The sequence below is a fragment of the Lepidochelys olivacea genome, assembly GCF_965140295.1.
Source record: "Lepidochelys olivacea isolate rLepOli2 genome assembly, chromosome: 19".
Taxonomy (NCBI): Eukaryota; Metazoa; Chordata; order Testudines; family Cheloniidae; genus Lepidochelys; species Lepidochelys olivacea.
In genome coordinates this window covers 12,768,929-12,791,287 of record NC_140429.1, presented here as the reverse complement: position 1 = coordinate 12,791,287, position 22,359 = coordinate 12,768,929, and the positions used below count along the sequence as shown (strand labels likewise).

At 41.0% G+C, this 22,359-nt stretch overlaps 1 protein-coding gene across 2 annotated transcripts in view; it reads left to right on the top strand.

The window, feature by feature from the left end:
* The window catches only part of LOC311533116 (lethal(3)malignant brain tumor-like protein 4), an 80,905-nt gene that overhangs the window by 7,965 nt on the left and 50,581 nt on the right, over positions 1–22,359 (top strand). The window contains exons 2-6 of one of the 2 annotated variants that reach the window (XM_084652253.1): positions 9,474–9,642; positions 13,755–13,917; positions 14,846–14,960; positions 16,085–16,256; positions 19,071–19,128. In XM_084652253.1, the coding sequence (XP_084508379.1) occupies positions 9,526–9,642; positions 13,755–13,917; positions 14,846–14,960; positions 16,085–16,256; positions 19,071–19,128 (625 nt within the window). In that variant the 5' untranslated portion in view covers positions 9,474–9,525. The remainder of the gene's footprint in view (positions 1–9,473; positions 9,643–13,754; positions 13,918–14,845; positions 14,961–16,084; positions 16,257–19,070; positions 19,129–22,359) is intronic. The other variant, XM_084652254.1, reaches the window with a different exon arrangement.

Sequence of the window (22,359 nt, the reverse complement as noted above, 5' to 3'; positions counted from 1 at the left end):
TTTTTTTAAAAAGTTTTGTAAGCTTTTTTTTTTTTGCTTTTGTAGTCTGAATAATGAAGTACAACAGACCTTTCAAAGTATAATATATGCTTATGACATGTAGGGTAAATTTCCCTCCAAAACTATTTAAAATATAGTTTTTAAACATCTGTAATCATAATTTATTTTACAGCAAGAAGTGAAGACTTTGGCAATAGCTGAGGTCGTTCTTAAGAGGTAATTTAATCAGCCACCTGTCTTCTCCCCTTAATTTGTATGTTGCTGTTCTCTTGTTTGAAGTAAGGGAGTGGAGTGGAACAGGGGATGGACTGTACCCAGGTGTTAGGATTTCTCATTAGTAGAAATGAGATTTCTCATTGCTCAACCTTACTCAAGCAGTTGACCCTAACTGTCGCTGCTTTTAAAAGGTGTGTGCCACATGCCTAAGCTTGATTCCTGTAGTAAGGTTTGTTCAGAACAGTTGAACAGGAGTTGTGCAAGGTGGGTACCCCTCTTTTCAATGGGAAGAAGAGGGATTTATTGTGTCTTTCTAAACTTATACAGTATCTAGGGTGACCAGATGTTCCGTTTTTAAAGGGACAGTCCCGTTTTTGGGGACTTTTTCTTATATAGGCCTATTACCCCCCACCCCGTCCCATTTTTTCACAGTTGCTATCTGGTAACCCTAACAGTATCTCACTTTAAAAGATTATATGACAGCCACCCCTGTATCCTTGTTCTCTGACCTTGCCTCCTCACATTTCCATTCACACCTCCATGTCCTCCTTACACAGTTGCTTTTTCTCCTTTTCCCGATCCTTGCTTCCCATGGTGCTGCTTTCTGGTGTTGCTGGGAGCTGGGGAGTGAGTGAGGCTGTGGAAGGAAAGATGTGGGGGCTTCTGATGTTTACTTCTAGTCTTAACTCCAGCATAATATAACTTTTTAAAATCTGGGAATAATAAAGGAGGACTGGTACACTTCACAGATTAAAAACTAATCCTGTCAAACTAGAAACACAGACCAAATCCCATCAAACTGCATTTCCTTATCTTTCAAACAGCACGAGGCCCTCTCTGAATTTGCCAGCACATTCATTTCATTGTATCACACCATTATATTTAAAAGAGGTGCAGACTTCCATCTTTTCAGTGTGTTGCCTTTGGCTATGAAAGAGACTGTCAATAAGAACAGCTTCTACAATGCCTGGAGAGGGCCTGATGCCACTGACCTTACTCGGTCAAAACTCCCATTGAGGAAAGATGGCAGGTTCGGGGACGGAATGTTATCCAAATCTTTAATGCAAAAGTCCTTGGGCTGTTTGGGATATCACAGATCAATACTATTTGAAGAGTGGTTTATAGCTCTTAAAATACTGAAACTATTGATACACCCTTGTGGCTGTGTCCAAGTCCCCAGATACAGTGTGTGTTTAATTTTTGTTTTGTAAATTGTGCTTGGTATGAGGTCCAGAAAACATTAGTACTTGGTGTATTAAGTTGGGCTCTATCTCTTTAGGCAGAAAAGTAAGTTGTATAATATAATCATTCAGATCTGAATTGTGATAACTCTTACAAGCTTAAGATAAAGACTTAATATTGGTTTTGCAGGGTTGGAGACTGGGTATAGGGGATGCATTTACACATTTAATCAATAATAATCTACTGTTATGCAAGGTCCTGATTTAGCAAAACTTTTAAGCATGTGAGATGGTCTGTGAGAAGTCAATAGGACTATTCATATTCTTAAAGTTGTTTATATGCTTAAATGCTTTGCTGGATCAAGGCCTTGTATAATAATATATTATCGACTAAATGTGCAGTTCCCAAATTGCAAAACTAATATTATGGTTTTTTTTTTAAAGCTTCTAATGGATGAAGGGAGATAGCAAGAACTGTGCTGTGTAATGTATAAGTATGTTCATATTCTCTGAAAAAGTGCTTTCCCAGCTTTTTACTTACTGTTAATCAGTAAAGTGAAGTGATTAGCCAGGAGCAGAATCATTCTGTAGGAAGATGGCATTTTTGTTGTAACTTTTTCCTGATATAGTAACACTTGAGCTTTTGCAGCTTTCTAGTAGAGTGTTTCCCAAAGTTGGGATGCCGCTTGTGCAGGGAAAGCCCTTGGCGGGCTGGGCCAGTTTGCCTGGGCCAAGTCCGCAGGTTCGGCCGATCGCAGCTCCCCCTGGCTGTGGTTCGCCGCTCCAGGCTAATGGGGGCTATGGGAAGCGGTGGCCTGTACGTCCCTAGGCCCGTGCTGCTTCCAGCAGCCCCCCTTGGCCTGGAGCAGCGAACTGCGGCCAGTGGGAGCTGTGATCAGCCGAACCTGCGGATGCAGCAGGTAAACAAACCGGCTCGGCCCGCCAGGGGCTTTCCCTGCACAAGTGGTGTCCCAGGTTTGGGAACCACTGCTCTAGTATATTTAATCTGGAGAAGACATTTTGATGTTGTATTGTTTTTTCTATGTAGGGCTAGTTTCCTGGAGCTTGGAAGTTTGTTATACCACTACCAGATTTTACTTCAGATTTTAGTCTTGTTGAGCAAAATCCTAGAAAGTTTTACTATGTTCTATCAACCAGTTTAGAAAATAGCTTTTTTTTAATTGCATTTTGCAGTATTTTTTTTTGAGCTACTGGTAGTTAGAATATGGGTGCTCAGACTAGTTTTTGCTATTGACTTCAAGGTCAGGTGAATTTTAATCACCAGCCTGCGTATGTGTATATATTAAAATGTTTGTATTGGTTTATGCTTATTTTGGACACTTGTAACACTTGTATATTTTTAAGGTTCTTGTACGACCTGAAGGTGAATTATTCTAGCCTTGAAAAGAACAATTATTAATGTCCACTTGGTATACATTAAAAACAGTTCTTCCAAAACTGAACAGTGAGTAGCTGTATTATTCTTCTTAACCTCACCTTGTAGGTGATCAGTCAAATAGGTGCATTCTGACCTCTTTTTGCTCACATTACCAAAAGGATATTTGAGGTGAAATGTTCAGAGAAAATACAATTTAACAAAGTGGCTTAAAATGTGGGGCGGGGGGGGGGAACCAGTGCAAAGCTTTACAGTTCCCTTAATCTTTCTATTTGGGAACCCATATCCAGCGATTGTCTTAAACTTCAACAGAAATTTTTAAGGACAACAAAATATTATGGAGAATGGCATTTTCCTTTGGAAGGAAGGGTCCACTAATTATTGTCCGTTATGCACTTTAATTTTCTGAACATGTAATGAAAGTATTTCATTGCAACATTCCTGGTTTATGTCTCAGTTAAACTTCAACACATTACTTTACATTTTAGTTTCCCCTTGGAAGAACCATTATGATGTTTTTTCAGAATTGTGACTCTTTCAGTGATGTCACCAGACTGACGTAATTTGGAACCCAAAATTGTATTGTTTATCTTCAGGTCATTAGGTCTTGAATAAAAATCATTCAAATCAAAACTGGTAGAGAAATGGCTATACCTTCCGATGGTAAATTTATACATTTGGGAACGATACAGATTAAAGCATCGAGATGATGGATGTTTCAGGTAAAGTGTTTTTACAAGAAATTCTGAAAAACCTGTTTCCAAGTGTGTCTCTTGTCAGTTCCACGCTGCATTGGCTGAAATTTGTAAATTGTGTGTACGTTTTTTGTGTACAAGTGGCCCCTTTGATCGCTGTTGCAGTAGAGGGGCTGAGCCAAGTAACTTGGATGAGCCAAGTAACCTGAATTCCTCACTTTGCCCTGTATGTGAACTCTTCATGCACATTGGTGGGGCAAGGTTGTATGGCCACTGTTTATACTGTCCTTGTTCCTTGGCTATCTAGAGGAGGACTGTCAGCGAGCATTAAAAATCACCAAAAGCTTCAAAATAGGGGATTAGAGGGGAGGAAAAAGCCCTAGCAGGATAACAGTTTAATGCAAGTCACAAAAACAAGTTAATGTATTATGTGGTGCTATTTGTCACTTAGAGTAATTGAACACAAACTGTTAACTCTGTGGACACACAAGTATGTTTTGTACCTCCTTCTGCTTCCATTCTCCTCTTCTGGGAATAGACTGAAATATTTTTTCCAGCATAGCACTGAATGCCTCATTGAGTTTCTGTAATGAAAAAAGACAGGAAAAAAGACTGCTTTCTAGTTAACTTCAAGATGATATACAATGTGAAGAGAAGGGTAGCAAAGCAAGTATGATTGCACGATGAAGGAAACTTAACTGGAGAAGACTTGAAAAACTGAATGGAAAATGTGTGATTTGAAGCACTGACCCTTGGAATTGCATTTGTTGCACCTGACTTGACATATGATTTCTTTTCACTACGTTTTCTACTGAAACTTTGCTGTAACATACAGTGGCTGGTGGTTGGAGGATGGGGGGGTGTGAGTATGAGAGAGGGACAGAAATTCTTAAACTACATAAATGCTGGTCTAGTAATTGTGCTATATTGGAGCTTTGCTTCTGTCCGTTGGCATATGTGCATATTTGACCAGTGGCTTTTAAGAGAGAGACGTTCTGTGGACTATGGTGCTAGTCTGGATTTACTGCAAGAGTAAGGATTGGGTTTAGAAGGGTACCCATATAGTATTGCTGTCTGACCTTATACATTGATAAGGGTTGGATAGCCTCTGGTACTATTTTTATCTATCTCCGAACATCATGCTAGAGTACCACACAACTGTAATGAATTTAGCCTCACAACATCCTTGGGAGATAAGCATTTTACAGATGAACAATGGAAACATCGAGAAGTAAAGTGGCTTGCCCATCAGGAGTCTGTGGCAAAGCTGGGAAGAGACCTTGGATCTCCTGAGTCTCAGCTCAGTGTCTGAACCAAAAGGACATCCTCCCTTTCCTACACCATCCTTCTCTTGTCTTTGAGTCTAATAGCATTTTGGTTGCTTTTGTAGTTGTAACTACTCTTTCCTCTCGCCACTGCGAACACAGGTACTAAGAATGGGAGAAGCAAATAGAAAGCATAATGAATTAAGGCTGTTAGCATTTTGTTTGAGTATGGTCCATTGTGTGTTTTCTAGTTTGAGACAGAGGACAGCATGAGCAATTGTATCTCACTGATGCACTAAGTGCCTGCTGTGGCTGCTAGTAATTTATATTGAAATAGTGGCGCAACTCTAGTTCCACTGCAGGTTTTGATCATCCTTTATGTTTCTGGCTAGGCTGACAGGAGGCCAGTGGTAAGCTGGCTTTCTTGGTAAGAAGACTAGTTGAGCCTTGCAAAATATTACTTGCACAGCGCAAGTCATAGTTTTTGATGGGCAAGTAAAGTATTGTCAGTCATCATCATCATAGTAAAGGGCAGGCAAACAATTGTGTGTCTGTCTGATACATTTTCAGGGCAGTATTTTGAGGTTAGATTAGTTGTAACCTAGGAAAAGGCCTGAGTCTCTTCACTTTTGGTTATCATCAGCAGAGAAATAGTCAATTACAGGCATTGTGCACTAGATATTTGTTAAATACATTAAATAAGTCATATAAAAAAGTGAGGTAATATGGAGCTTTGAAACAATCACTCATACAAGGCAAAGACACTTACAGATTAAAGCATCTAGATGATGGATGTTTCAAGTAAAGTGTTTTCACAGGAAATTCTGAAAAACCTGTTTCCAGGTGTATCTCTTGTCAGTTCCACGCTGCATTGGCTGAAATGAGATGTCCAGCTCTAATAGGTTCCCAGTTCTCTTTCTGGGCAAAAAGGAAACTTATAATTACAGTCATTCTCAGAAGAGCAGAAAATGAGGTGGTTTTCTTGACTCCAAGTATTTTTCAGCTGGGATTCTGCCTTGTGTAAAGACATAGTCAGAAGGGTTGAAAACTTGAAATTGTTGTTACTTGATTTTAAAAAGCCTTTGGTCTTAATTCACCACTGTGTTGCTCCAGTTTTACATTGCTCTAGCTACATTGAACTCCCCGTGTAGTAAGGTTTCAGGCTGATTGCATGTGAAGTAGAACTCTTTTTGAAAGCCGGTCCTTTCCCTGAAAGTCTAATAATATTTAGATCTTTTGTAATGTTTTATATTTTGAAAGCTGTTTACAAATATAATTAACCCTAACACTTTTGCCAGAGATGTCTGTATTATTTATCTGTATTTTACAAATAGGATGAGACAGATGTTAATGGCCACATTTTCAAATATGGGTGCATAAAGTTTGTCACCTAACCCCAAATTCAGACACCTAAATAAAAGGTAACTGATTTTCATGGGTGATAAGCACCCACAACTGCCATTACTGAAGACGATGGAAGCTGTGGGTGCTCAGCACCTCTGAAGATCCAAGCTGTCTGTCCTAAGTGTGATTTGCCACAAGGTGATTTGGTAGCAGAGACAAGATTAAAACTGTGGCATTGCTTGCTCCCACTTTCTATGCACCTACCCACTGCCTTTGAAAAGCAAAGTGTGGTATGGACTATGTCCAAACCTGGACTACGATGTATTCATTGTAAATTATTATCTCTCCCAGGATGCTTGCATCATTTATAACCAGAATTTGCTGTTTAGAGCTGAAATTTCCATTCTAGTTTTGCCACATTTTAAATTACAGTTACAGGACATCCAGTCTTCTGGCATGGTAATGTTTTCTGGGTCTTTTTGAAAGTTAAAAGAAAAACAATCACATACTGGGGCAAAAGCTTTTTCCAATGTTTCAAGCTGGTTTCTGCCATCTCTTTTAATTGAACATTTTGTTTCTCTTTATTGGGCTATATTGGTTTTATTGTAATGTAGATTTTACTGATAGTGGATTATAAAAGGAGCATTATAAGAAAAGTAATTTTTATTATGATATTTTTCTAGTTTTTTTAATTAGATTTATGGAACATGGAGGTGAAAAAGGCCTATTTTAGCTAGTCCTGCTCTGGCCAGTACGAGCTTATTCCATACATTGTGTTTTCTAATGCTTTGCTTGGTCTGGTTTTAAATAACTCATATAGTTTGAATCAGAGGTTCTCAACTGGGGTATGCATATCCCTGGGGGTACACTGAGGTCTTCCAGGGGGTATGTCGACTCATCCTATTGGCCTAGTATGACAGACTCTAGAGCTCTGCAGCGGGTCTGTGATCTTGTGGGTCCCACAGGATCCACTGCCATAACAGCTGGAGAAGGATAAAATTCAACAAACAATGTGGGAGCAGGTATTGCGGGAGTGGGATTTTAAAAATAGTACTCCCAAGCCGCAAAGAGTGGTTGCCACCTTTACGTCTGTGCTACTGCTGATGGCGGCACTGCCTTCAGAGCTGGACGGCCGCAGAGTTTTTAAGTGAGGTGAAACTTGGGTACGCAAGACAAATCAGACTCCTGAAAGGGGTACAGTCATCTGGAAATGTTGAGAACCACTGGTTTAAACTAACATCTTCCAAGCTGTACTATCTGAGTGGCCTCAAAGCCTCCGGCTCCAGTGAGACCTCTGCAAATGTTCTTACTGACCCAGGACCCAATCCTGCTCAGTGCCCCAGAGCACTCTGCACCTTGCAGCATTGGACCTCTTGGGAGTGTGGTGGGGAACAGTGCTGAGCATTTGCCTAGTGCTGCTTCTGCACAAAGCTCTGTACAAATGTTCATTAATCCTCCGTTGAGGTAGGTCTGTATTATTAATCCTCATTTTACAAGGGGACAAGCTGAGACACAAAAAGAGGAAGGTGACAGAGAGTAGAACCCAGAATCCAGGGATTCAGTCCTCCATCTCTTGCTCCACCTATTTATTAGGAACTACTCTTTCCAGTACTCCAATAATAACATTCTGGTGCCATCAGTAACAACGCATCAAATGTGAACTCTGACTTGGTGTGGGATTGAGGGTATTTTTCTGCAGTAAAGGTCCTTTAAAATAAAGGGCGAATTGGAGGAATGACAAATCGTGTGATACATCGTATCTTTGCAGGACATGGCATCAAACTGTAGACTACAAATAGGCTTTTACAGCTTAACAAGTCTGTATTAAAATATTCATGTATAGGGTTGGAACTGGATGAAGAAGACTTAGATGAAGGATGATCCTGAGTAACTGTACCAATGTGTCTTGGTAAAAGAGTGTAATGCTGTCATGTGATCTCTGTATTAACTTAGTGGAATTTTTGTTTGCTCATCCATTAGATAGGGGCACTAAGAGCCTGATGGTAAGATTCTGTATCTCCTGTTGAAGTCAGTGGGAGTTGAAGTTCTTGAGCACCTTCAAGAATTGGGCCATAAATGTAGCTAACAGATTCCCAATTTCATCAGCGTGACTCATCATGATCACAGTATATGGTGCTTGTATCTCTGCCAGTCTCTCAGGGTGCAAAAGCAATTGTCCTTGTTTGATTTTTAAATTTAAAAACGTAGACAAAATAAACCAGCCCCAAGGGAAATAATCAGATTGCGATGCCTACTAGTTGACATCAACAGCGGACTTAGTTTTGTTCAGAGGTGCTTAGAAGTACTGTTTGCAAATGTCCATCCCACAAGTGAATTAATCAGGTTAAACATACAGCACTCCCTAAGCTGCTTGAATTGGAGATACATGATTGCATGGAGTGAGACTTGTCCTACCTCAAAGGTGAGCTTTTGACCTCCAGTGAAATGAAGTTCTGCCTTGGAACATGCTGATAATGTGATGTGTAAGAGACTTTGACATCAAATGGTGGTATGATTTCCCTATGGCAGTTGAAGCCTGTTTCTGTAGGACAAGGATTAAATTGAATTTGTCACTGGTATGGCCTGTTTTTACTAAGGTAACGTAGGTTATGTGGTCAGATAGGAAAAATAATAAAACTTCTAGTTCAAGAATGAGAAGTGAATTTCCTTTTTTTTAAGCAGCCATTTTTTTTCAGTATTCGTATTATTTAAGTTATATATACCAGGCAATGCAGTACAATTTATTGATGATTGATTATTGCATATAAAATGCTATATTAGTAGTGTTGTTGCTGTCATCAGATACACTTAGTCCACATAGCAACATAGCTTTTAGTTGATTCTCCTGCTAGATATTTCTACTTAACTTCTATATGGCTGCAAAGCAGTCCTAGAGCGTGAACACTGTAGGAGGTGACGACCAATAACCGTGCAATCTGCCAGTGCTGCTAAGATAATACTGCTCTTTAAAATTGTTTCAGGCACCCCAGTGCCACAACAGTGTGTGGGTATGTGCGCATGTGTATGTTGGCCCAAATCCTAGTCCCATTTAAAATCAATGGTTAAGCTCCCATGGACTTGAAAGACCAGTGTTTTGCCCATAAACTGTAAAATGGACAATAATTATGCAAACCCAATTGAGCGTCACAGCTTTCTGTTTTATAATTTTGTCCAGAAATTGCATATTTGTTTCACCCCCCACTGCCTTTTTTTTTAAAGTGCTTTGAGCAAATTACAAGTTGACATTTTTTTCCATCTTTTGAAAGCCATTAACTATATGAAGCATAAGCAGCGTCACTCTTAAAATCCTTCATGAAATGTAAGTGACAGGCCTGTTGATTCTGTGCCTCTCTTTTGTTTTGTTTTCAACCCCTAGTTTTCTTTCTTAAAAATTTAAAAACAAACAAACCCAAAGGCTAAGCTGAAAGATGGAACAGAGTGTCTCGGAGAGAAAACCCACTATCACCCCGACTGCAGACTTCGATGTAATGGGTGCCTTAGACTGGAAAGACGGCATTGCTACCTTGCCAGGTAGCAACATACAAGTAAGAAACCAAGGAATAGGGTAAAAAAAATGATCAAGCATTTAGTAATGCATTGAAGTTAGTACATGTTCTTTTCTTTGGTTAGAAAAAAAGACTTGCTTTAAAATGATTATCCTGTCAGCTGCTGCAGAATTGGAGTCACCAAACAAGTAGTGAATTCCTAGTGAGATTTCTGAATTTGATTTTTTTTGTTTTTTTGTTTTCCTCTTGACTCTTGTTCAGTTAATTTAAAGTGTCATAATTATAGCTGCAAGGAGGTATTTAAGAGCCTTCATTCATTGCTACTCATACATTTAAGGCCTGAACTTGCCATTTCTCAGCTGTATGGGTACACCTTATTCAGGCAAGAAATCCTGTTAAATTCAGCCCATAATGAGCAAAGGCTATTCTCACGAGTGAATATTTGTAGAATATTGCTTTAGTATGGTTGCTTTAGGATGTCTGTGATTATTTTCTCAGCTATTGTCTAGCTACACCTTTCTTATTGATAGTGGCTGTAATGTAAATAAATCACAGCTGAGATTTTTGGAGGAGGTTGTTCACAAATATGGTAGACAGAAAATGACCCCATCAGTTTATTGTGGTTTCCAAGTTTCCTGACAGACTTAGTTCAGTTGTACTTTTAAAATGATTCAGGCCACATTTTCACGGATTTTTTTGGATGTCTAACGTGATACCCTGAGCCTGATATAAATATATTTTTTAAAGGTTCTGAACATTTACAGCTCCAGCTGAAGTGACCTGGAGCTGTGGGGACTCCGAGCCTCTGAAAATCAGGCTCCACACGTCTCAAATTAGGCATCCATTCCAAAATCAGGGGCCTCCCTGGAAAACATTGGTCTTTTTCTTTCACTTTCCCCCTCCCTTTTCTTTGAAAAATCTGCAACCCAGTCGTTCAAAGCTTACTTCAGTCTATGAAGCAAATTCTTCCATGGCGTATCTCCACAGAAGTCAAAAGAATAAGTGCATGCATGACGCTGTGTATCTGAAGTGTTTTGATCAACATATGAGACCTGAAATCAATGGGAGTTATACTGACCTAAAACCTGAGTAATACAGAATCAAGTTCATGGAGTTCCTAGGAGTCCTGGGGTTTTGTTCAAATTGCAGTTTGGATAATTACTTTCTAATGGCTAACTTGTCTCCTGTACTCCCCTGTACTTTCATTTGGAAACATTATTCTTCACTTCCTAAAAGAAAACCTCTTGAGAAACATTGCTGTGTTCTCTTAAATAGCAGTTATATTCCTCCCCAGAGATGGTTGTATTTAACTGATTCTGGAATAACAGTGTACTGTCTACAAAGCATGATGGGATTTATTCAGAACCATTTAAATACAGGATTACCAAATACAAAGATGAGTTCTCAGGTACCACAGTGACTGAGTGTGGTACAAATGTCCAGGTTGTTCATTATTAACTAGCCTCGCAGGTGTGCGTCTCACTATTATGATCCAAAATAACATGGTTCTGTTTTGATTTCACTGTCCAGTTCCCTTTTATTTTTTGCCTCTTTTTTCCCCCCCCTCCCTCATGTATGTCAGAATTCTTGCATGTGGAGAGGAAAACAGCACAGTTACGTTTTTTGTAATTTCCGTTTCTTTTGTCTCTTATTAAGGAGAATGTTTTAAAAAATTTTCATGTGACTTTAGAATTAGTGAATATGCTGTACTGGCAGCTCTGCAGATTGAAATCCTCTGTTTAACTAGAGAGCAGGTACAGTGCAGGCAGTAGCAGAATCAGCCACCCCATATACTCATGTGCTTTGTCCTTGATCAGAAGGAACCTCTAGGAGTAAGAGTAGAGTTCAACTCCATGGCTCATTCAGTCTTCAGAGACTTCTAGCAAAGACGCCGGTGGTGGTGGTGGTTTTTTCTGATGAGAGTACTTGTCCGCTGGAAAGTGGACTGAGCCCCGCCAACACAGGTGCTCTCAGGTGAGCCATCAGATGGTAACATAACAGCGTTCTGTCACTACTGGTTTGAGTTGATGATTTTATATCTAAAAGGCTCTATATATCTCATTATCTTCAAGAATCTAGTCCCTTAATACAAGACTGCTTTAATATCCTTGCTTCCTTCAGTAGTTAGCTCTGATGCTTAATGGGACACCAGAGCTCTGATACTGTGAACAAAAGGTCACAATGCGGAGCCTCACCAGTCTGTTACTATTATATGCATTTCTGAGGAACCCTCAGCCTGTGATATCTTCCATCCATTCCACTACTGTTCTTCCACCATTTCAAGAAGGAGTTAGTTCCCTCGTTAAACTGATGTAAAGATGTCTATAGAAAAGCCCACCAGAATCCCATATATATAATTACCATTTGTTTGAGGTGGGTTATCTTTGCTCTTAATTAAATAAAAATAATACTCTTGGTTACTTTGGGATTCAGGGGCAGAAATATGTTTCTTCTGGTGCAGCATCTTGGAAGCTGTGAGGAACACAGGCTGCAGCTCAAACGAGTGGGGAGAGGGTTTTGGGGAGAGCTTTTATAAGCTATGGGTGGAACTGAGTTAGCGATATTGTGAACAGTAAGGGGGAAGGAGAGAAGGAAGATGATGCTTCTGTCAGTGGGCCTAAGTAGTCAGGGCTAGTGCTTTTGTGAACTGGGTTTGGTGAGGAGATTTGTTATGATTTTTAAGGAGTTATATACAATCTGTATGCTAGTGTCAATGAAAACTCTACCACAGAGTCTGCTAGCGTGAGTGACCTCTGGTAGTTTATTTCTCTTGTTGTTGGGTAGCCATCTCCATATTGCAGAGGATATTGAGATCCGAGGGAATGGCAGTTAGTTTTTGTTCCAAGATCATAAGAAAGTCCTCCTTCCTTGTGGCGATCTTTGCATACACCCACTTATAGACTGCGCTTACTGGCGCTGTGCAGGAACTTGCTAGAAAAGCAGTGTCTGCTTGGACCAAGCAAGCACCCCACTAGGGCCCCAGACATTTGAAGCCAAGGTTGTAAGAATCCAGACTGCTGTTCTGCATGCCCAATCTTTACACCTTGAGGTTGAAAGGATAGTCATGTTCCTCTCCAGTCTGTCCTGAGGAGACTCTGATATAGCTCTGTGAGCTAGACTCTCTGATCCACCTTTGGGTCAGTACCCCATTCCAGTGAAGGGATCTCTCCTATTTGTTAGACTTCTACAAATAGGATTTTGCAGAGGCCACCCTGAAGAAAGAGAAGTTACCACCCAGTAATGTTGCCACCCATCTTCCTGTAAAGTTCATTTGCCAGAAGACTCTTGAGTTTAGTAGAAGGAACTGATGGGATTGAGAACTGCATGGCCCCTTATAACTCTAACTCAAAATACTTAGTGCTGTGAAGGACCACGTGTGCAATCCTGCTGATGCTGCATTTATGGAAGGTTCCCAAAGCTCAAAGATATGGTAGGGTGCGTGTGTGGGGGGTGGAGCGGGGCAGGAGGTAGGTTGGTTGGTTGGGTGCGGGGGGCAGAGGCGGCTCATCCTACAGGTGTGTGTAATACTCTCCAAAGAACTGCAGTTACTGGTAAGGAACCTCTTTCTTAACAGTTCCTACTTGCTAGAAGATTTTTAGGTGGGTTGCTACTGTTTGGTAACTACATTATTGTCCATTTATTCATCATAGGATAATCCTGAAAACTCACAACAGGGATTTTGGCCAAGTTACTGCTCTCTTTCAGAGGACATATAAGTCGCTCCAGTTTGTTTGCTAGAAATGCTGTAGGTTTGAATTACATAAAGGGAAAAACTATGAAGCACATAAGAATAAATGTAGCTTTTCTGTATTAACACTGAAGCAGATCACCACTGAACAGGCATTTCTTGATAAAATAGGATTTTTTGTGACACTGTGTTGTATGGAAAGCAATTTCTCTTGCCAGTAGCACTTTTTGTCCTAGCTCCGCTTGCATACTGAATCTCATGCACTATCTTTCCCACTTTGAAACCTATCTGCTGCTGTTTAGTTTGATTGTCTTCTTTAACTGCTTTCTTTCTTTTAAAAAAGAAAAAGAGGACTTGTGGCACCTTGGAGACTAACCAATTTATTTGAGCATAAGCTTTCATGAGCTTTCACAGACTAACACGGCTGCTACTCTGAAACCTTTCTTTCTTTTGTTACCTGCAGTTCCGTTTAAGTGAGTTTGGAACTTTAGAAATCATTACTGAAGCAGAAGCCATAAAAACTCTCTTGGCTCCAGCAATAAATGCCAGAATAGCCAGCCTTAACCCTGGTGCTTCCACTCCTGGTGCAACCAACACGACTGCTGCCTCTGGCACTGATTCTGAAGGTGAGCTTTGTGCACTGCTGAGGGACCAAATACACAGCTTGATAGGACGTTGGAACCACATGTTTTAAGAAGCGTTTCCTGTAGCAATACAGTGCTTGCTGGCATGAGCTGAGCGGTGATTGCACCCAGCCCACATGTATGCCCAAGCGCATAATTTCTGCACAAAATTACTTAGTTATAGATGAACAAAATGTGCATTACTTTGGTGCTAAGTTTTGGAAATATGGACTTTGTGTTTTCTAATGTGATATTAGATCAGGATTTAACTTACATTAGGAAAAACCTAAATCAGGGCAGGCTGTAAAATTGTTATATTGGGATCATCATGCTCATTATGTACGTCAGTTTTGTTGTAGTCAACTCATGTGTTTTCCTGGCTAGCGTACAGCCATTTATATAGACATATTTTCAGATACTTTTAATGGGATACCTATAACAAGGCTTTTCCAGGGCCTCTTAATAGAGGTTTTCAAGAAGTATGAAAAATATATGTAAAGACTGACTTTTAAAACACATTTGCATGGTATAAGCACCCCCCAAAAATGTAGTCACTTTTGACAAAATTTCAAACAATATTTGCACTTGTCTCAAAGCTATAGGGGTACTTAAAATAAAAAGTCTTCTAACTGGACCCTAGTTAGAGCCTTGAGATTTAATTCTTTGACACCTTTACAGGAGAGCATGAATTTCCCTAATATTAAAATATCACTTCTTTAGATATGAGTGATTTGGTCTTTAATGGCAGAAAACACTCTCTTTAAATACCAGATCAGAGATAATAATTACCTCTCTTAAAGGGGGTGTGCGGCTTAGTTAATGAAAGTTTATAAAGGGCGTTGGGAGAGCTCCTTGGATTAGACTGAGAGGTGATACATTTAAAAACTTTCCAACTTTTTCTGTAATCATTGTCCTCGTTCCTCTTCTGCAGAGCCCAAAGGCAACGTGCCTAGTTCTGACATCCCAGCCTGTGAAACCTGTGGGCAAATGGACTGCTTGGAGAATGGGAAGTTTTGTATTCGAGCCTGTGCTCAGCAGCAAGACAAGTAAGAAACCTCACATTATTTTCCCGTTTCATGAGAATTTAGCATCTGTGGAAGGTGTTGCAGTGACAGCAATAGATCGACAGAGCAGGTATCAGCACAGCACTGGCAGTAGCAGTGCAAAGCCTACTGCTCACCCTGGTCCTGTCCTGAAGTACCATCTATAAAGAGGAGAAGAGAGTTCGCTCTCTAGGACCTCAGTCTTTGGCCTCTCTGCCAAGATTGCCAGCAAAAAGGTCAATTAGTTTCAACTGCTCAAGTCTGGCTGCATTGCCACTGTGTGTGCTGTACCTGCTCAGGAGATAAATGCAGGATTTAAGCCTCCTGGCCTGTCAATCTGACATTTCCCATGAAGAAGGATGGTCCGTTGGTTAGGGCATTAGACTGGGACTTGGGAGACCCAGGTCATCTCCCTGCTATGCCACAGATTTCCTGTGTGACCTAGAGCAAGTCACTTAGTTCTTCTATGCCTCAGTGCTCCAGCTGTAAGACAGAGATAATAGCACTTTCCTACCTTACAGAGATGTTGTGAGGGTAAATACATTAAAGATTGTGAGGTGATCAGATACTGGGGTGACAGGGCCATATAAGTAGAATTGGCAGAATTTTATTTCTATAATTTCAACAGGTAATATCAATGTTTATTTTTAAGCATTTTATTAGATTTTTATCTATTTAAATTTTCCAAGTTCTACAAAATTATAGAGGGGTTTCAGATAATAATTTTATGACAGCAGACACTGAGATTCAAAAAGTTAAAGCTTTGTAACAGTTAAAACACAGTCAACATCACGTACCAAAATAAATATAGTAAATATCCTTAAAGCAAACTCTAATAAGGTTTCAGGCAGCATTTTTCTTTCTTTTCTGTCTGTACATTAGATTATTATCGATGAAAAATCTTTTAGTTGATTTGTATGTGTACAAGGAAATCAATATTTTCACACATGTACTGATAAAAATCTAATCTTTCCTCACCTATATATAAGTATCTAAGATAGATAGAAAATCCGGCTCTTCCCACAAATATTAAATTCACTTCTTATTTGCCAGCCCAAGCCCTCCACACAATCCATACACTGGTTATAGAACAGGTTTTTTTTATTTTAAATTGTGGCTGTTTGCAGTGACTCTAAAGACATCCCAGCTGATTGCAGAAACAGAATAAGCAGTAGAAACCTTAATGTCAGCATTGGCTGCCAGGTTAATGAGACTGACAGACCCCTCAAGCGACTCCGAAGGAAGAGGAAACTTCTTCTGGATTCTGAGGATGAGGACGAAAATTTAGATGATGATGAGGTAAACGAGATTGGCGTGCACTTTGATTGAATGGAATTGTAACAAACAAGATTACTTGTCAATATACAAAGAAAATCAAATCAAAGGGTGTATTCTATGTACACTGGTGGGCTCCATGAATCTTTCGGACTTGAGTCTGACCTCATTACACTGGTGTAAATCGGAAATATCTCCACTGAAATCAGTGGAGTTATGTTGGTGAAAAACTGACGTGAAGTCGCAATTGAGTTTTTAGGCTATAATTTGTTCACACCTATAATTTGCATATCTAGTGCCAGAGAGGTACAGAGTCCTTTACAGTCGTAAAAATACATACACGGCAAGGTCCCTGTACCTAAGAGTACAATCTAAAGCCACATTACAGAAAACTCTACTATCAACATTTGAAACAGACAGTGGAATTTCAGTTCAGTGTTACACATGCGTTGGATGTGCTATCTGCAGACCTTTCTGTGCATTCAAATATCTAGAGACTAATAGTAGGAAAACAAAAATACCCCAGCAGTGTTGAAAAAACTGTAGTGTGCCTGTAGTCACAGGTGAAATAAATCACTGATATTTTTTGCTTGAGAAAATTGTATCCCTTCTTTGCCATCAAATCCCTCAGTCTTTTCAAACTTAGGAGTTGTACCACATGGTTTTCTTCTTGTCCTTCAAAACACTGCTAAACCATTTCTGAGGCATGACTTGTCCGTTACAAAGGCACTTTCACCAGAGCATGGGAAGGTCGATACACGCATCCTCTGAGTGCTTGTGACCTCTGCTTGCTGTTTAAATACATAGTCTTGTACCTTGCTGATCAAGGGAAAGAAGCCGTTCACAAGATCAGTGTTCATAAAATCAGAACTCTATTGTCCTCTGTTTGAAAGGTCCCCACTCCGCTACTTGATATGCAGGCTGCCATATCAGAGTATTTTTATTTATATTCATGTGTTTTGCTTGTTTTGTGACACTGAGCTCAGCTGGAGCAGTTACTGGTGACACAGGCTGAAGTTTCTTATGTTGCATACAGTTTAATTCATCCCATTGTTCAGCTTTTATCTGAGGGGTTGTATGCAAGATGTCAAAACTATTTTCCTTCTTCCATCTTTCCCTTTCTTTTCGCCTGCCCTCATTTAAAAAAAAAAAAAAAAAAAAAAAAAAAACTTTTAAAGGGCATGGGACATATTTTGGCTCTGATTTTCAAATTTTGCCTTTCTTGCTTTGCTTCAAGAAGTGAACCCTGGGTGAACTAACACGATGTTAACATTCCTTCCTTGTAGTTTACAAGTTATTGGACATAATCTGTGATATTTAAAGACAAAATATAGTTTCTAGGGGTGTCTTTTTGTGACAGCAGTTACTCAGAACTTCTGTTTCCTTCAATGGCTGGTGAAATATCCTTTCTATGTATCCACGCACTAGCACAGATGGACACAAATTTGTGTCAAGTATCAGGGGGTAGCCATGTTAGTCTGTATCCACAAAAACAACAAGGAGTCCAGTGGCACCTTAAAGACTAACAGATTTATTTGGGCACAAGCTTTCGTGGGTAAAAAACCACTTCTTCAGATGCCACTGAAGAAGTGGTTTTTTACCCACAAAACAAATTTGTGTGAATCTAATGTGTAGCATAGTAATAAAGTTGCTTACTGCTGCAAATCCTGCAGTGCAGACAATGAATCCAATCCACTACACTAGAGAGTTCAGTTTTTACTACACCATGGTGACTTACTTAAATGATCTTTGATGATTCTGGTCTCCCATGTTTAAGAAGGATGAATTCAAACTGGAACAGGTACAGAGAAGGGCTACTAGGATGATCCAAGGAATGGAAAACTTGTCTTATGAAAGGAGACTCAAGGAGCTTAGCTTGTTTAGCCTAATCAAAAGAAGGCTGAGGGGAGATATGATTGCTCTCTATAAATATATCAGAGGGATAAATACCAGAGTGGGAGAGGAACTATTTAAGCTCAGTACCAATATGGACACAAGAACAAATGGATATAAACTGGCCATGAGGAAGTTTAGACTTGAAATTAGACGGAGGTTTCTAACCATCAGAGGAATGAAGTTCTGGAACAGCCTTCCAAGGGAAGCAGTGGGGGCAAAAGACTTATCTGGCTTCAAGATTAAACTCGATACGTTTATGAAGGAGATGGTATGATGGGATAACATAATTTTGGCAATTAATTGATCTTTAACTATTCATGGTAAATAGGCCCAATGGCCTGTGATGAATGTTAGATGTGATGGGATCTGAATTACTACAGAGAATTCTTTCCTGGGTGTCTGGCTCGTGAATCTTGCCCACATGCTCAGGGTTCAGCTGATTGCCATATATGGGGTCGGGAAGGAATTTTTCCCCAGGGCAGATTGGCAGAAGCCCTGGGGGTTTTTCGCCTTCCTCTGTAGCATGGGGCATGGGCCACTTACTGGAGGATTCTCTGCACCTTGAAGTCTTTAAAGCATGATTTGAGGGCTTCAATAGCTCAGACATAGGTGAGAGGTTTATTGCAGGAGTGGGTGGGTGAGATTTGGTGGCCTGCATTGTGCAGGTCAGACTAGATGATCATAATGGTCCCTTCTGACCTGAATATCTATGAGTCTATCTATGGTGGAAACAATTTGTAGAGCACTTTGCGATCCTTTAGGGTAAAAGTAGCTGAATATGTAAGATCTTACTATTACTGTAATGCACTCACAGGTTTGATTTAAGAAGAATATTTCTGTTAGTAACATGTTACATCTTTATCATACCTGCATTGTGAAATGACCACTCGGGGAGAGACAACAATATGGCTAAACTTTTTTTTTAATCATATCTGTGTTTAGGAGAAGAATAAATCAAATAATATGAAAAGCCGCAGAAATACTAAACCTCTAAAACAAGGTGAGCTGAGCTCATAGTCTCTTTTCTTATTCTTTGCAAACTTTACCAGCTGTTACAAGATGGATCATAGTAAACAGAAAAAACAAGCTCAGTGGAGCCCTTTACACATTCAGAGTAATAATTACCTTTGTTAGAATCATAGAATATCAGGGTTGGAAGGAACCTCAGGAGATCATCTAGTCCAACCCCATGCTCAAAGCAGGACCAATCCCCAACTAAATCATCCCAGCCAGAGCTTTGTCAAGCCTGACCTTAAAAACATCTAAGGAAGGAGATTCCACCACCTCCCTAGGTAATGCATTCCAGTGTTTCACCACCCTCCTAGTGAAAAAGTTTTTCCTAATATCCAACCTAAATCTCCCCCACTGCAACTTGAGACCATTACTCCTTGTTCTGACATCTGCTACCACTGAGAACAGTCTAGAGCCATCCTCTTTGGAACCCTCTTTCAGGTAGTTGAAAGCAGCTATCAAATCCCCCCTCATTCTTCTCTTCCGCAGACTAAACATCCCCAGTTCCCTCAGCCTCGCCTCATAAGTCATGTGTTCCAGTCCCCTAATCATTTTTGTTGCCCTCTGCTGGACTCTTTCCAATTATTACACATCCTTCTTGTAGTGTGGAGCCCAAAACTGGACACAGTACTTCAGATGAGGCCTCACCAATGTCGAATAGAAGGGAACGATCACGTCCCTCAATCTGCTGGCAATGCCCCTACTTATACATCCCAAAATGCCATTGGCCTTTCTGGCAACAAGGGCACACTGTTGACTCATATCCAGCAGCTTGTCCACTGTAACCCCTAGGTCCTTTTCTGCAGAACTGCTGCTGAGCTATTCGGTCCCTAGTCTGTAGCGGTGCATGGGATTCTTCCGTCCTAAGTGCAGGACTCTGCACTTGTCCTTGTTGAACCTCATCAGATTTCTTTTGGCCCAATCCTCCAGTTTGTCTAGGTCCCTCTGTATCCTATCCCTATCATCCAGCATATCTACCTCTCCTCCCAGTTTCGTGTCTTCTGCAAACTTGCTGAGGGTGCAATCCACACCATCCTCCAGATCATTTATGAAGATCTTGAACAAAACCAGCCCCAAGACGAACCCTTGGGGCACTCCACTTGATACCGGCTGCCAACTAGACATGGAGCCATTGATCACTACCCGTTGAGCCCGACAATCTAGCCAGCTTTGTATCCACCTTATAGTCCATTCATCCAGCCCATCCTTCTTTAACTTGCTGGCAAGAATACTGTGGGAGACCGTGTCAAAAGCTTTGCTGAAGTCAAGGAACAACACGTCCACTGCTTTCCCTTCATCCACAGAGCCAGTTATCTCGTCATAGAAGGCAATTAGATTAGTCAGGCATGACTTGCCCTTGGTGAATCCATGCTGACTGTTCCTGATCACTTTCCTCTCCTCTAAGTGCTTCAGAATTGATTCCTTGAGGACCTGCTCCATGATTTTTCCAGGGACGGAGGTGAGGCTGACTGGCCTGTAGTACCCAGGATCCTCCTTCTTACCTTTTTTAAAGATGGGCACTACATTAGCTTTTTTCCAGTCGTCTGGGACTTCCCCCGATCGCCATGAGTTTTCAAAGATAATGGCCAATGGCTCTGCAATCACATCCGCCAACTCCTTTAGCACTCTCGGATGCAACGCATCCAGCCTCATGGACTTGTGCACGTCCAGCTTTTCTAAATAGTCCCGAACCACTTCTTTCTCCACAGAGGGCTGGTCACCTCCTCCCCATGCTGTGCTGCCCAGTGCAGCAGTCTGGGAGCTGACCTTGTTCGTGAAGACAGAGGCAAAAAAAGCATTGAATACATTAGCTTTTTCCACATCCTCTGTCACTAGGTTGCCTCCCTCATTCAGTAAGGGGCCCACACTTTCCTTGACTTTCTTCTTGTTGCTAACATACCTGAAGAAACCCTTCTTGTTACTCTTCACACCTGGAGTTGCAGCTAGCAAGAGATGTTATTTGGCCATCCTGATTTCACTCCTGCATGCCCGAGGAATATTTTTATACTCATCCCTGGTCATTTGTCCAATCTTCCACTTCTTGTAAGCTTCTTTTTTGTATTTAAGATCAGCAAGGATTTCACTGTTAAGCCAAGCTGGTTGCCTGCCATATTTACTATTCTTTCTACACATCGGGATGGTTTGTCCTTGTAACCTCAATAAGGATTCTTTAAAATACAGCCAGCTCTCCTGGACTCCTTTTCCCCTCATGTTATTCTCCCAGGGGATCTTGCCCATCAGTTCCCTGAGGGAGCCAAAGTCTGCTTTTCTGAAGTCCAGGGTCCGTATTCTGCTGCTTTCCTTTCTTCCTTGTGTCAGGATCCTGAACTGGACCATCTCATGGTCACTGCCTCCCAGGTTCCCATCCACTTTTGCTTCCCCTACTAATTCTTCCTGGTTTGTGAGCAGCAGGTCAAGAAGAGCTCTGCCCCTAGTTGGTTCCTCCAGCACTTGCACCAGGAAATTGTCCCCTACATTTTCCAAAAACTTCCTGGATTGTCTGTGCACTGCTGTATTGCTCTCCCAGCAGATATCAGGGTGATTGAAGTCTCCCATGAGAACCAGAGCGTGCGATCTAGTAACTTCTGCGAGTTGCCGGTAGAAAGCTTCGTCCACCTCATCCCCCTGGTCCGGTGGTCTATAGTAGACTCCCACCACGACATCACCCTTGTTGCTCACATTTCTAAACTTAATCCAGAGACTCTCAGGTTTTTCTGCAGTTTCATACTTGAGCTCTGAGCAGTCATACTGCTCTCTTACACACAGTGCAACTCCCCCACTTTTTCTGCCCTGCCTGTCCTTCCTGAACAGTTTATATCCATCCATGGCAGTACTCCAGTCTTGTGAGTTATCCAACCAAGTCTCTGTTGTTCCAATCACGTCATAATTCCTTGACTTTGCCAGGACTTCCAGTTCTCCCTGCTTGTTTCCCAGGCTTCTTGCATTTGTGTATAGGCACTTGAGATAACCCGCTGATCGTCCCTCTTTCTCAGTATGAGGCAGGAGCCCTCCCCTCTCACGCGCTCCTGCTCGTGCTTCCTCCTCTTATCCCACTTCCCCACTTACCTCAGGGTCTCCTTCCCCCGGTGAAGGCAACTATTCACTTTTTGTACATTCACCCTCTGCAGTTATCAGATGGGATATTACAGGCTCTCGCCTCCGTTCTGGGCACAATATAAGAACCTAGAAAGCGTGGGCCTGATCCAAAGCCCATTGAAGT